This window comes from Neoarius graeffei, chromosome 24, assembly GCF_027579695.1.
Source record: "Neoarius graeffei isolate fNeoGra1 chromosome 24, fNeoGra1.pri, whole genome shotgun sequence".
Lineage (NCBI taxonomy): Eukaryota > Metazoa > Chordata > Actinopteri > Siluriformes > Ariidae > Neoarius > Neoarius graeffei.
Window position 1 is genome coordinate 26,983,079 of NC_083592.1, and position 14,272 is coordinate 26,997,350.

At 41.6% G+C, this 14,272-nt stretch overlaps 1 protein-coding gene across 4 annotated transcripts in view; it reads right to left on the reverse strand.

Moving 5' to 3' along the window:
• Positions 1-14,272, reverse strand: part of mctp1a (multiple C2 domains, transmembrane 1a) — a 393,574-nt gene that overhangs the window by 121,491 nt on the left and 257,811 nt on the right. For all 4 annotated transcript variants that reach the window (XM_060906951.1, XM_060906950.1, XM_060906953.1 and 1 more), the window contains exons 3-5: positions 9,376-9,518; positions 4,998-5,077; positions 1,705-1,816 (exon numbers count right to left, since the gene is read on the reverse strand). In XM_060906951.1, the coding sequence (XP_060762934.1) occupies positions 1,705-1,816; positions 4,998-5,077; positions 9,376-9,518 (335 nt within the window). The remainder of the gene's footprint in view (positions 1-1,704; positions 1,817-4,997; positions 5,078-9,375; positions 9,519-14,272) is intronic.

Genomic DNA, 14,272 nt, shown 5'->3' on the forward strand with positions numbered 1-14,272 from the left:
AATGTACGTTATGAGAATTCTACGGTGCCTAATAAACTGGCGACTGGCAAACCTGAATCGCTCATGTTAACTGACAACTAATCAAGGTGTCACAGAGATGCAATAAGCTCTTTTGCAAAGCCCTGGGTTTAACGTTGCCGAATGATAACCTGCCCTGTGTCTGAAATCGCTCGCTCGTTCACTACTCCCTACTCACTATATAGGGAATTACTATATAGAGGACTATAATGTGAGCTCATTGGTAAAATGAAAAAAAAAAAACGCTTTCGGACACTACTCCGTCACGTTAGTATTTACGTCATTACTGTCGCACAATTAAAACATGCCAGATCAGTCGGCTGGTGGGTTTTCAAAATAATAAACACATGCGTGTATTTTTGTGATGAATCCATATTATACCGAACGTATTTCCCACATTAATCAATACAAAGTACCTGCAGCTTTCAGTTTTTTTTAATCAAGGCTGAATACTTTCTTCTTTGCCGCTGCCTTTTATTAAATCAAATTTGAGTCTTTTAATTTGATTTCTTTCAGCGCGACCGCAATGCATGATGGGATATATTGCTTTGGTTAGTGACCATCGTTGTACGCTACTTTTCGTGAGGCATTGTGGGATACTTTGAGTGCACTATATAGGGTGTAAATAATCCTCACTAAGGTTTCAGACAGCACTACAAAATGGCGTCCTCACTATATAGTGCCCTATATAGTGAGTAGGGAGCGATTTCGGACACAGGGCTGGTGATTGATGATTGGAGGAGGAGCAGCCAGGGGAAGCTGGGAACAGCAGCCACTATACAAGTTACTATACACACCCAGTCACATCAACAACAGCAGCACTGGCCATCGCCAGCTCGATTCATACACATATCATACGACTCCATCTCTAATCCCTCCTAATGCCTAACTTCTGAATCTCAGTGTAATCAGCCGTAGCATTTACAGCATTATAAAGACAATCAGACGAAGCAGCGTTTATTTCTCCTGTGAGCTTGCTCCAGCTCTGTTACACATGTAGGGGTGGAAGAATTAGGCAATCAGATAAAAATCTCGACACAAAACTCTAGGTTTTTTTTTTTCTAAGTCCAGAGACAAAACTAAATGCAATTAGGACGGACCATCCAGCGCTGAACACATTTCTCTCCTCGAGAGAGGGAGTGCTGCCAGACAAATTCAAGCACTTTTTTTTTTATGAGTGCATTTTCTTCCTGGGCAATATATTTCTTGTCTTGAGATGAAATATGGATTATCTTCACCTTCCATTTTACTTCCGCTAGACCGCTAAGCCTATCTGTCGTGTCCTTCAAATGGGATGCTCTAATGCGAGTGGTGAGAGTGCGAGAAATGAAAAAAGTTCAGCGACAATGAATTCAGCCAAGGTTTTTATCTATATTTCCACAGAAAATCAGGATGAAAACCAATCAATTCTAATGCAGAGGCAACAAAAGACGAAAGACCGAACTATCACAGCAAGCTTTTGATACCGACACACGTCCACGTGTCAGAGTCAGAGGACAACTTCAAAGCCTGTTAAAAAAAAAAATTTAAATTAACCCCTTAATTATGTTATCTATTTACACAAATATCCAAAATGTATAAACTAACAGCTAAACCTCACAATCTTCTAGAAGGTTTAACCAGCGAGGAAAAGGAGAAAAAAGGAATAAACCAGGGTGTGAATGTACCGCACACTAAGACACTCACAGCTTCCCTGAAGTCCCCTTCTTTAGGACTGAGAGTGACCACCAGTTCCAGAGAGCCCAGGTCATGGTCAGGATAGTGGGGGTCCTTCAGGTCAAGGGTCACGTCCACGGTCCTAAAGGAGGGCCAATATAGTAAGAGTCAGACATGGACCACACAGTACGTACACACACTAGCTCTTATTCCATAAACTTGTGTAGAATTAAATAGAGATTTGAGTGTACAGTAAAACATACTCATGCAGTACTGATAGTAGTGATGTGATAAATCAGCTTCAGTTGTGTAGAACCAACCTCCCACTCACCTTATTTATATGTGATATGGCACACCATAATTTATTCTCGCATACATCTAAATGACATGAAACATGCCCAAATTTAGGGTAGCAGAGCGGGGCAGCAGGTAGTGTTGCTGCGTACGCCGTTTGATTACCGTGTGGAGTTTCGCATGTTCTCCAGGTGACTGCAGGGTTTCGTCTGGGTTCTCTGATTTCCTCCCAAAACAGGCCTGTAGGTGGAATGGCTTCTCTAAATTGCCCCTAGGTGTGTGTGTGTGTGCTGCCCTGCAATAGACTGCCATTCCGTCCAGGGTGTATTCCCGTCTCGCACCCAGTATTCCCGGGATAGCCTCCAGATCCACTATAGTTCTGTCCTGAATAAAGCAGTTACTGAAGATGAATGAATGAATGAATGAATGAATGCACTAATTTATGCAGGTGTTGCAGCACTCAGCCAATAATAGGAAGGTATTTAGTAAGCTGGACCCGACTAGTGGCCTAGTGGTAGCGTGTCCGCCTCTCGATCGGGAGATCGTGAGTTCTATTCACGGTCAGGTCATACCAAAGACCATCATAAAAAATGGTACCTACTACCATCTGGCAAGGCACGCTGCAATACAGATGTGCATGGGGAGTTAAACTCTCGTGGTTACCAGAGGACTAGCCCCCCACTGTAACCCTAGCTATGTAAGAGGCCGAGGGCTATGGAAACGGAGATCGGCACCGCCCAATGTGCCACCATACAGATTGGGCCTGGTTAGTACTTGAGTGGGAGACTGCCTAGGAATACCAGGTACTGTAAGGTGTGGGAAGGACTTTAACTTTTTAACTTTTAATTTAGCAAGCTGTAATTATTTAAGGTCTGAGGAAAGAAGTGAATGGAGAGAGGAAAAATACATTTCAATGAAGGTGAGCAGCTAAAGGTGTTTGTGTTCAGCATTGCTGCAAATAAAAATGTTTGGGTTTTTTTTGGGATCCTAAAAATGGCAAAGAAGGTGAGCACAAAATAAAATAAAATAAAATACAATACGTGGTTCAACGAGTTTGTCATTTGCAATATCTTACTGACATGATATTCATGTAGTGTATTTATTATGGAAATGTGCTCTGTTCTTTATACATTGGTTTTTAATCTATCCACATTCACTGCATATGAGCAATCACATGCTCTGATTGGCTACTCTACTACGAGGATATCAGCTCATATACCATGAGCCGAGAAAAACAAAATGGCGGCACACATCAAGTCAGATATGTCACTTTGTTATCAAGTATTTAAAAGAAACAGAAATAGCTAAAAGAATATAGCGCCCCCCCTCAATCTCCTGTTCCCCACTCCAGCCCAGTCGGTGGCAGTAATGCACCTTTAAGTTGGTTTGCCAACCACCAAAAAACCCTAAAGAAGAAGAAAATGGCAGAGCGTGTTGCTGAACCAACCAAGGATGATATAAAAACTCTACTCGAAAATAAAACCCCAAAAAATGCAAAAAAAAAAGCAACTAAATATGGAATGAAAGTATTTGATAGTAAGAATAGATCTTTTTTTATTTTTCAAGAATTATTATTATGCCATTTTTCACAAATTGCTCCTGTCATTACGCCGGTTTGTTTACATTCGTAGCGGAAATGATTTTGTCGGACATTTTATATAAAGTTTTTATTCATCGAATTTGCAAAAAAATAAAAAATAAAAATGTTCTGTGTCTCAAAATCCAGTCAATGTGGATAGAATAAAACAGTTATTCCACTCAATCTCGTCATACGTGGCTTATAGCCGACTCGGTGCTACGCGCCTCATTGGCTATCAGCTCATGTACGACTTGGTTTTATGGAATAACTGTTAAATAATCAAAATTGAGTAGAAAACTGAATGCAGCCATTTTCTGAGTTCAGACTTAGTTCAGGTTTTATGTGTAACTAAAAAACAAGCAAAGTTTCCATTCTGAACAAATCCTTATTTTATATACAGTACCAGCCAAAAGTTTGTACACCCCTACTCTACTCATTCATAGGTTTTTCTGTATTTTGACTATTTTCTACATTTCAACAATACTGAAGACATCACAACTATGAAATAACACATGGAACATATATGGAATTATGTGGTAAAGAAAAAAGTGTTAAAAACCAAAATATCTTTCATATTTTAGATTCTTCAAAGTAGCCAGCGTTTACCTTGATGGTACTTTACAGACTATTGGCATTATCTTAACCAGCTTCATGAGGGAGTCACCTGGAATGCTTTTCAATTAACAGGTTTGTCTCGTCAAAAGTTAATTAGTGCAATTTCTTGCCTTCTTAATGCGCTTGAGATCAAACAGTAAACAGTAAATAATAAAAATACAGTAAATAGTCCTATTCAACACCACAGCTGTAGTAATCCATATTATGTCAAGAACCGAACAACTAAGTAAAGAGAAACGGCAGCCATCATTACTTTAAGACACGAAGAAGTGTCTTTTAATTAATAAAAATAAAGAATTAGAAGGTGTGTCCAAACGCATGTCTGGTACTGTATTTATGCATGTTTACTCAACTGAAGGACGCATCAGCTGATAAAAATCCACATCTGTTTCTCTGATTCACATTTACAAAGTAGCTACCGATGGACACTAAACCCCATTACTTATTTTATTTTGAGGTTTCTAAATGCACGATTGTGATTATCACATTATTTGTTATTTATTTTTATGACTTGTACTACTCTACTTACGACAGTATGTGTGATATATTGAATGGTGATATTGGGTTTGATTATTTAACTGTAAATCAAATATTTGTTGATGCTGTTGAAATATTACACTCACATTTACATGTACAGATGTGAATTTGATTAGACACACTGAGAAAATAAAAGAAGAAATGAATAAATAAATAAGGAAACTGAATTCTCCTGACAGCTGTACTACCACAGAGAGACACTAGAGGGCGGGCGGGGTCACTCTTTCCCAGTCAAAGGTGGAAAAGTGAAAGCAGCATTATAGGAGTGTTAGCTGTGAATTGTCACAAGATAAAGGACCTATGCTGTTCCAGGGACTCCAGGTAAAGATATGCAGAGCCCATGAAGTCATCCTGCAGGCCAAAGTCATAGTCAAAGACCTGTAGTGGAGAGACAGAGAAAGAGAGACAGTGGGAGACAGAGATACTGCCTGAACACAGGAAATAAGGATTTTTACTGAGAATTAAAGGGGAACTGAAGGCAAATTTTTTATTATCAAAATTCTATTTATCTCATTTTATTAAATATCGGAATGCAATTTTGATCGCTATTTTCTCACTGCTATAGCAAGTTATGAGTGTTTGAAATATGCTCTGTAATGGCCCTTTTCCACTACCCTTTTTCAGCTCACTTCAGCTCGCTTCAGCTCACTTCAGCCCGACACGGCTCGCGTTTCGACTACCAAAGAACAGCACGACTCAGCTCGCTTCAGCCCTGCTCAGCCCCCAAAACTCGCACGGTTTTGGAGTGAGGCTGAAGCGAGCCAAACCGAGCTGAGTGAGGCTGGGGGCGTGAGCAGACACTCCCCTGTGCACTGATTGGTGAGGAGGAGTGTCCTCACACGCCCACACACGCCCCGCGAGCACGCTGGGATCTGTAAACACCGTAAACCCGGAAGAAGGAGAATTACGAATTACGAGAATTATGAAGCCTTATGCGCCTCGCCTCATCTATACGCTCTTGCCAGTATCTGTTGGCGTTCTCGGTGACAACAAGCCACAGCACCAAGACCAGCAACACTAACGACTCCATGTCCTCCATGTTTATTGTTTACTCTCCAGGTTGTGAGACTACCGCTTAAAAGGTCACTGATGTCACTGTTTGCACTGCTTAACAACATCACCTGACGTCCATCCACTTTCGCTAACTCCACCCAATGTGTCCACCCACTTCCAGCCAGCACGGTTCAGCGCGATTGTAGTCGAAATGCAATGCCAACAGCCCCGCTCAGCTCGACTCAGCCCAACTCAGCACGGCTCAGCCCAACTCAGCCGCATTGGTAGTGGAAAAGCGGCACATCAGTCCATATGTCAAAGCAACGGCCATAAACGAGATTTGTCGACACCTGTGCGAGACATCGTAGGAAGGAAGTAAAACGTACAGCGGAAATCAAAGTGACCATCCCTGTGTCCAAAATCGCTCGCTCGTTCACTACTCCCTACTATATAGGGAATTACTATATAGAGGACTATATAGTGAGCTCACTGGTAAAATGAAAAAACGCTTTCGGACACTACTCCATTGCGCTGGTATTTACGTCATTACTGTCGCGCGATTAAAACGTACCAGATCAGTCGGCTGGTGGATTTTCAAAATAATAAACACATGCGTGTATTTTTGTGATAAATCCATATTATACTGAGCGTATTTTCCTACATTAATCAATACAAAGTACCTGCAGCTTTCAGTTCTTTTAAATCAAGGCTGAATACTTTCTTCTTCGCCTTTTATTAAATCAAATTTGAGACTTTTAATTTGATTTCTTTCAGCGTGACTGTAATGGGATATATTGACCATCGTTGTACGCTACTTTTCGTGAGGCATTGTGGGATACTTTGAGTGCACTATATAGGGCACTCAATAATAATCCTAATAATCCTCACTAAGGTTTCGGACAGCACTACAAAATGGCGTCCTCACTATATAGTGCCCAATATAGTGAGTAAGGTGCGATTTCGAACACAGGGCAACATCTGCCAATGTTATCAAAAGTTGCGCATGCCCTCTTTCGAACACTGATGTAATCAAGCCGGAAGTTTTGTTTGTTTTGATAGCAATCAGGAAAGTTTGAAAAAAGTAGGCAGTAATTGTCATTTAAACTCGTTTTTGTGCAATATTTCGTTTGGAAAACAGTTTTCAAAATGGCGGCACTGACACCTGGCTGACACGTCACGTTTCGAAGTCTCGCACAAGTCTCGTGAAGATCGCACGGATAAGCGACGCCTGCCGTGGACCAAATGAACTAAATTCAACACGGCTAAAAACCGAACAGGCCGATAAGTATAATATTTAATTGCAATTAGTTGCCAATACGAGTCACGATATAAGGTTACTAAAACTGAAAACGTAATTGAATAACACGCTAATTAAGAAATAAAGCAAGTTTAAGAATGACTTCAGTTCCCCTTTAATAACAGAATAAGGATCAAATTATATGGACACTTTGCAACAAAATACAAATATCTACTGCGTCTATAGTGCATGTGCAGTTAAGACGGAAAATATTTTCAGCACGTTTCTGTACTGAGAAAAGAACTGAAAACCCAACTCTATGGACAGGAGCAGTTGATAAATGTTTATATGTATTTCTGTAGCACACTTTCAGTCATTCTTTAGTCAAATGTATTTCTAAATGAAACTCACAATCTGCAGAAGTGACTTCTTTTTGAGAGGAAGAGTTTGCCACGACGTTTATTAGCAAAGCAGTAGTTTTGTAAGGAGGGCGGCACGGTGGTGTAGTGGTTAGCACTGCTGCTTCACAGAAAGAAGGTTCTGGGTTCAAATCCAGTGGCCAACGGGGGCCTTTCTGTGTGGAGTTTGCATGTTCTCACCGTGTCCGTGTGGGTTTCCTCCAGGTGCTCCGGTTTCCCCCACAGTCCAAAGACATGCAGTTAGGTTCACTGGCTACGCTAAACTGCCCATAGGTGTGAATATGTGTGTGTGCAGAAAGGAACTGGCCACCCTACTGCTGCAAAACGTGGTTCACCTCAAGTCCGGATCAGGTTCAGCAATGACGACAACGAGTTCTGTAAACCAGACTTATAGTTTTTGTAAAAGAGTCTGGTACATTTTGTCACTGAACATGCCACACATATACTGTACCTTTTTGTGAGTTCATCTCATCTCATTATCTCAAGCCGCTTTATCCTGTTCTACAGGGTCGCAGGCAAGCTGGAGCCTATCCCAGCTGACTACGGGCGAAAGGCGGGGTACACCCTGGACAAGTCGCCAGGTCATCACAGGGCTGACACATAGACACAGACAACCATTCACGCTCACATTCACACCTACGGTCAATTTAGAGTCACCAGTTAACCTAACCTGCATGTCTTTGGACTGTGGGGGAAACTGGAGCACCCGGAGGAAACCCACGCGGACACGGGGAGAACATGCAAACTCCGCACAGAAAGGCCCTCGCCGGCCACGAGGCTCGAACCCGGACCTTCTTGCCGTGAGGCGACAGCGCTAACCACTACACCACCGTGCCGCCCTCTTTTGCACACATTCCCACCTAAATTTATTTTTAACTTCCTTGTCTATTTCAAGAACTTGAGATTTTTGTGCTCGTGTGAGAGTTTTCACCATTTTCGTCTTTATCTACAGTATGTATCAAGACCGCTGACTGGTTCAAAGATTGAAAGCTAGTTTGGGTCAGCCAATCGCTGCACGTTTTGCAAAATTTATGGCTTTCAAGAGGTTTTCCGGTTACGGAAAGAAGCGATTTGCTCTGAATGTTCCGCGGTTCACTTCTGTGCTGAGAGGGACTCGACAAAAATCAACTCGGTTCAGAAACATGAAAGAACATGTGTCTGTAGTAATTGCACATATGCCACAACTATACTTTGGAGAGATTACACTGAACAAGATCAACTGTGAGCTACTGCTCACTTACGTACGTATCCCCCGCTCTCGCTTATATCAGAATGCAAGCAATCGAAGGAACAGGACACTTTTTATGAATGTTGACTTCAACAAATAATTAACTCTGAGACAAGTAAGTAAAGAGCAGTGTTCTCTCCGGGGATTTCAAACAGCATCCTGGTAAACTGTCCTTTTGAAATAGCATTTTGCTTCTTGAAATAGCGTCAAAATCCACCCTATACCGTAGGTTTCGTCAATACATTCAGTCGGTAAACAGGAAGTCGATGTGCGACAGACCTGAAAGCGGTCTACATGGTATAGAACCCCAAGCTGAAGCTCGGTACCAAGTACCAAATGGCTATGGTTTATGGTTGCTGAGAAAAAGGGTGTTTTGGACGGACGGAGATACGGACGGACAGATGGACAGACAGAGGTAAACCAGTATTCCCCCCTCCCCCCTTCAGAGCGGGGGTATAATAAAAATGCTAGAATATTCATTTAAGAAACACCGGTAAAGCCTTGATGAGATTTATTAAAGTTTATTCTCTATTATTTTGGACGAATGATTTGCATGCAGTGAAACATGTGAATCATCAAAACAACACTGAGAAAAAGCCTGACCAGTGTCCCAAAACCCAGTGATGTTATATCAATTAACAGCTCGGGTCAAAAGAGTAAAGTATCCCAGAAGCATCCAAGTGTCATGTTGTAAACAGATAAAACCCTGAGCCTGAAGCTGTAAAGGCCCACTTCCTCCAGCACATCGTATCAGTGACTCACTGATGCTCAGAGAGAGCCTACGTGACTCATCACTTACCTTAACATAGAGCGGTTCTCTAATATTATCCACCAGCAGGGTCACTTTCTCATCCCATACCGGGTTCAGGTTCTTGTGAATGGTCTTGCTGCGGAAAACCTCTTTCCCTGCGATCTTAAACTTCACATAAGGGTCACTGGTGCCTAAAAATACCACAAACACAAACGCAGAGTGAAGGTTTCATCAGCCCAGAGACCACAGTACTGCATGTGGGAGCATGAATCATTGTGGTGTGTCTTCAGTCATTTTTCCCACAAAGAGATCTTTGGCTTTCAACTGATTCTTTATTCATGAATAACAATTTAACAGACGCAAGTTCCCAAAGACTCGAGACAGTAAGTCAAGAACAGCTGCGCTTATGTAAAATACGATGACCTCAAGTTTCTCTTACTTTTAAATAAACGCATGCAAGTTTCCGAATATAATGTCCAGATAAATTTACATTTACCCCTTTTTTTTCTCTCCCTCGGCTTTTCAAATGTTCTCGATGCTGGGGGAGATCACAGGGAAGGTCACACGGGACTTGTGTGTGTGTGTGTGTGTGTGTGTGTGTGTGTGTGTGTGTGTGTGTGTGTGTGTGTGTTTATATACTACTGAGGACCAAACATCCCCACAAGGATAGTAAAATCTGACAATTTCGACCTTGGGGACATTCGGATGGTCCCCACAAGGAAATTACTGTTGCGTTGTTGTTGTTGTTTTTTTTAACAAAATAAAAATAATAAAAGTTTCCTTTTCATTACTGAGGTTAAGGTTAGGGTGAGGTTTAGGTGCAGGCACAGCATTAAATAACTGCAATAATAATTATGTCAATGGAAGGTCCTCACAAGGATAGCGAGACAAGTGTGTGTGTGTGTGTGTGTGTGTGTGTGTGTGTGTGTGTGTGTGTGTGTGTGTGTGTGTGTGTGTACACATGATATTCTCTGCCTTTATCCTGTATTCTATAATTAGCTTCATCAGAGAAAATAACTTTACCCCAGTCCTCTGCAGTCTGCAAAAAGTTATTTTCTCTGATGAAGCCTCCTTCAGACTGTTTGGGACATCTGGAAAAATGACTGTCTAGAGAAGCAAAGTTGAGCGCTACCATGAGTCCTGTGTCATGCCAACAGTAAAGTATCCTGAGACTATTCATGTGTGGGGTCGCTTCTCATCCAAGGGAGTGGGCTCGCTCACAATTTTGCCTAAGAACACCGCCATGAATAAAGAATGGCATCAAAGCATCCTCCAAGAGCAACTTCTCCCAACGATCCAGGAGCAATTTGGTGATGAACGATGCTTTTTCCAGCATGATGGAGCACCATGTCACAAAAGTGATACACCAAAACATTGAAAGTTTGGGTCCATGGCCAGGAAACTCCCCAGATCTTAATCCCATCGAGAACCTGTGGTCGATCCTCAAAAAGCAGGTGGACAAACAAAAACCTCAAAAGCACTGATTAAGCAAGAACAGGTTGCCGTCAGTCAGGATTTGGCCCAGAAGCTGACATCCAGCATGCCAAGGTCAATGTCAAGGTGAACTTTATTATCCCCCAGGGGGAAACTCAAGTGGTCCATATTGCACATCTCCTCAAAACATACCAAAGACATATAGACAGACAGACAATAGACATACCACATTAAAATAAATCTGTGATAAAAGGTGTGATGTAAGATAAAAACAATAAGAGATAAAAACAAAAGATAAAAAAAATAAAAACTGTGTGCTACATAAAATAAATAAAATGCATAAAAGGAAATTTGTACAGATGAGTGAACTAAAGTGCAACAGATGTTTTTGGTTTGTTATTGTATAGTCTTATTGCTGTGGGTACAAATGATTTGTGGTACCTCGCTGTCCTGATTGGCCTCTGCAGAAATCTGTTATTAGACCTGGTGCTTCTTAAAAACTTTGGGAACAGAGGATGTGTTGGGTCAGTTAAAATTTGATCCATCTTTCTTAAAATAAGCTCATTGTACAGCCCGACTGCAGACGTCTGGTCCACACCAATAACCCGGCTGGCTGATTTAATGATACGCTGCAATTTTTTGTGGTCCTGTACGTGCATATTTCCATAGACGCAGATTAGCCCAAATGATAAAATACTCTGTAAAAGTGATTTATAAAACAATTGGAGAATACTGCAGTCTAATCTAAAATCTTTGAGTTTCCTAAGAAAGAACATCCTCTGTTGTAGCTTCTTACATTTGGTCTGTGCACACTGGTTAAAACACAATCTGTCGTCTATCTCTATTCGCAAATACTTGTAAGATGAGACCTGCTCTATCTGTTCGTCATTAATCTTGGATGGGGAGATAGGTATGTCAGGGCAAACTGTAGGAGTCTTGAAAAACACTGTAAATATTGACTCTTTGCATAAACTTGATGCATTTGTCAGTAAAAGCATTTGAAACGTATGAAATGCTAATAATTGTACTTCAATATACCATAGACACATCTGACAAAAAGATCTAAAAACACTGAAGCAGCAAACTTTGTGAAAATCAAAATTTGTGTCCATTTCAAAACTTTTGGCCACGACTGTAGTTTTTTGGCGCAAGCAGAGACTTTTTTTTTACCCCCTGCAATAATACTGGCTTCTCCACAGAGCTTCTTCCTATGTAACAAGGTTAGATACACTCTTGGGATCTTGGGACACTCCTCCACACAGAACATTTCAGGCTCCTTTATATCCTTAGGTTTGTGCATGTGGACTTCCCTCTTCAGTTCAGACCACAGACTGAATCAACACACTGATTTTATGTTCCCAAATCATTTTCTATGCACATCCTCCTAAAACTTCCATCGATGGCTAAGATATAACCTCCATTTTGGGGCTAATATATCCTAGTTCATAGCGGAAATCATGATGGCATGATGCCAGCTTTATATTTCCATCAATAAACATGCTGATGGCTTAACAGTATGGCTCAAAAGTTAGATTTTGGTCTCATCGAACTAGATCACATGAGTCCAGCTGTGGTTTCATTGATGGTTGGTGAAATTTGGTCTCTGTGGTTTGTACGCTGCTCTCAGGAAGGGCTTGGGTTTGAAAGCATTTCTTATGAATTAGATATTAGTTATTTCAAGTTCTCATCGTTCTACACCTTTTCCATTGTGATAAGCAACAGTAATATTTCAGATTGCCCACTAGATGGTACTTCAGCACCGTAGCAGAATATAAGCCTGTAGTACTGTAAATCTGCACCAGGTATCTCCAGCGTCGCAGCTGCAGTTTTTGGCTCAGTCTTTGGCTGAAGAACAAATTATATATTATATTTCAGAAGAACGTACACCCTTATGAAATTGTCAAAGTACAAGTTATTTAATCAAGGCTCAAAACTCTGGTAAAATTTTCACAAACGAAATTAAATCACAATATGTGTATTACCGTCATATAACAAGGCCTTTTGCCAAGCTTCGAGAAATTCGTCCAAAAATTGTAAGAGGAGTTGATTTCAGAAGGAAAACACTCTCATGAAGTTGTCAAGGCATAATTTTGTAAATCAAGGGCTGTAACTCTGGTAAAATGTGACCGAATTTAACGAAAGTACAATATGCATATTACCGACATATAACAAAGAATCCTGCCAAGTTTTGTGAAATTTCTCCAAAAATTGTGAGAAGAGTTAATTTCAGAATGTGAGCACCCGTCCCGGGACGGACGGACAGACATTGCTACGACATAATCCCCCTTCAGGCCTTTTGGGGGATAAAAATGACTGATTTTAAACAATGCCTTTATGTACAGATAGACAATGTAGCATTAATCTCCAAATCTGAACTGAACCCATCATCAGTGCAGCCTGTATACCAAGCAGGTACGTCCCAGCCTTTAGGCTAAGCTCTCTGAGGTAAACAGTCAACATGCCAGAGGTTGAGTAATTTTAGTATGGACAAAGTTAAAGCACTGTTTTCGAATGAGGCAATGAGCTTCTACTGGTCTACATTCAGCTCATGTTCCACAAACACTGTAATGACCAGAGGCTCTGTACAGTGATGTGCAGACAGATGTTGAGGCCACAGTTGCCCCTTTTCCACCCAGGGCTGGTTCGGGGCCAGTGCTTAGTTTGGAACCGGGTTTTCTGTTTCCACTGACAAAGAACTGGCTCTGGGGCCAGAAAAACCGGTTCCAGGCTAGCACCAACTCTCTGCTGGGCCAGAGGAAAGAACCGCTTACGTCAGCGAGGGGGCGGAGTTGTTAAGACCAACAACAATAGCAAGACCGCGAAAGATCACCATTTTTAAGTGACGAGAAGCAGCAGCTGTACAAACGCAAAGTCATCCATTATTATTATTGTTGTTGTTGCTGCTGCTTCTTCCGTGTTGCTTTTGCTTCGATATTCGCGCCAAGGTTTATGCAAATGTAGCGACGTAACTGACATATACAGTACAGCGACGTAACTGACGTATACAGCGACGTAATGACGTGGCTTCCCTTAGCACCGTGAGCTATGGAAAAGCAAACTGGTTCTCAGCTGGCCCGCAAGTTGAACGAGTTGTGAACCAGCACCAGCACCGGCCCCGAACCAGCCCTGGAACTGATTTGGTGGAAAAGGGGTAAGAGTAACCTCTAAATGAGTCTGTGTGTGTGTGTGTGTGTGTGTGTTATATTGGTGTAATTGCCAATCAACACTACCAGGGTATTGCTGTTTAACCCTAAGTCATGCTCCCCCTGGTTCATCGTGTACTCGAGCCCCTCTTCACACCCACTGAAACGTTCATCTGCTTTAGCACATCATTACCCTGGTGCACTGCACTGCTATAATCATTACCACACATCTCAGGTTTAAAGAGGCACGAGTCTGATGTGTGTCTGCACAAGTGTGCTGCTTTTACAGCAAAGGGAACCGTTTGGTCAATACAATATAAAACAGATATACACCACTGCAACTCGTACCATGTACATAACCTTACATT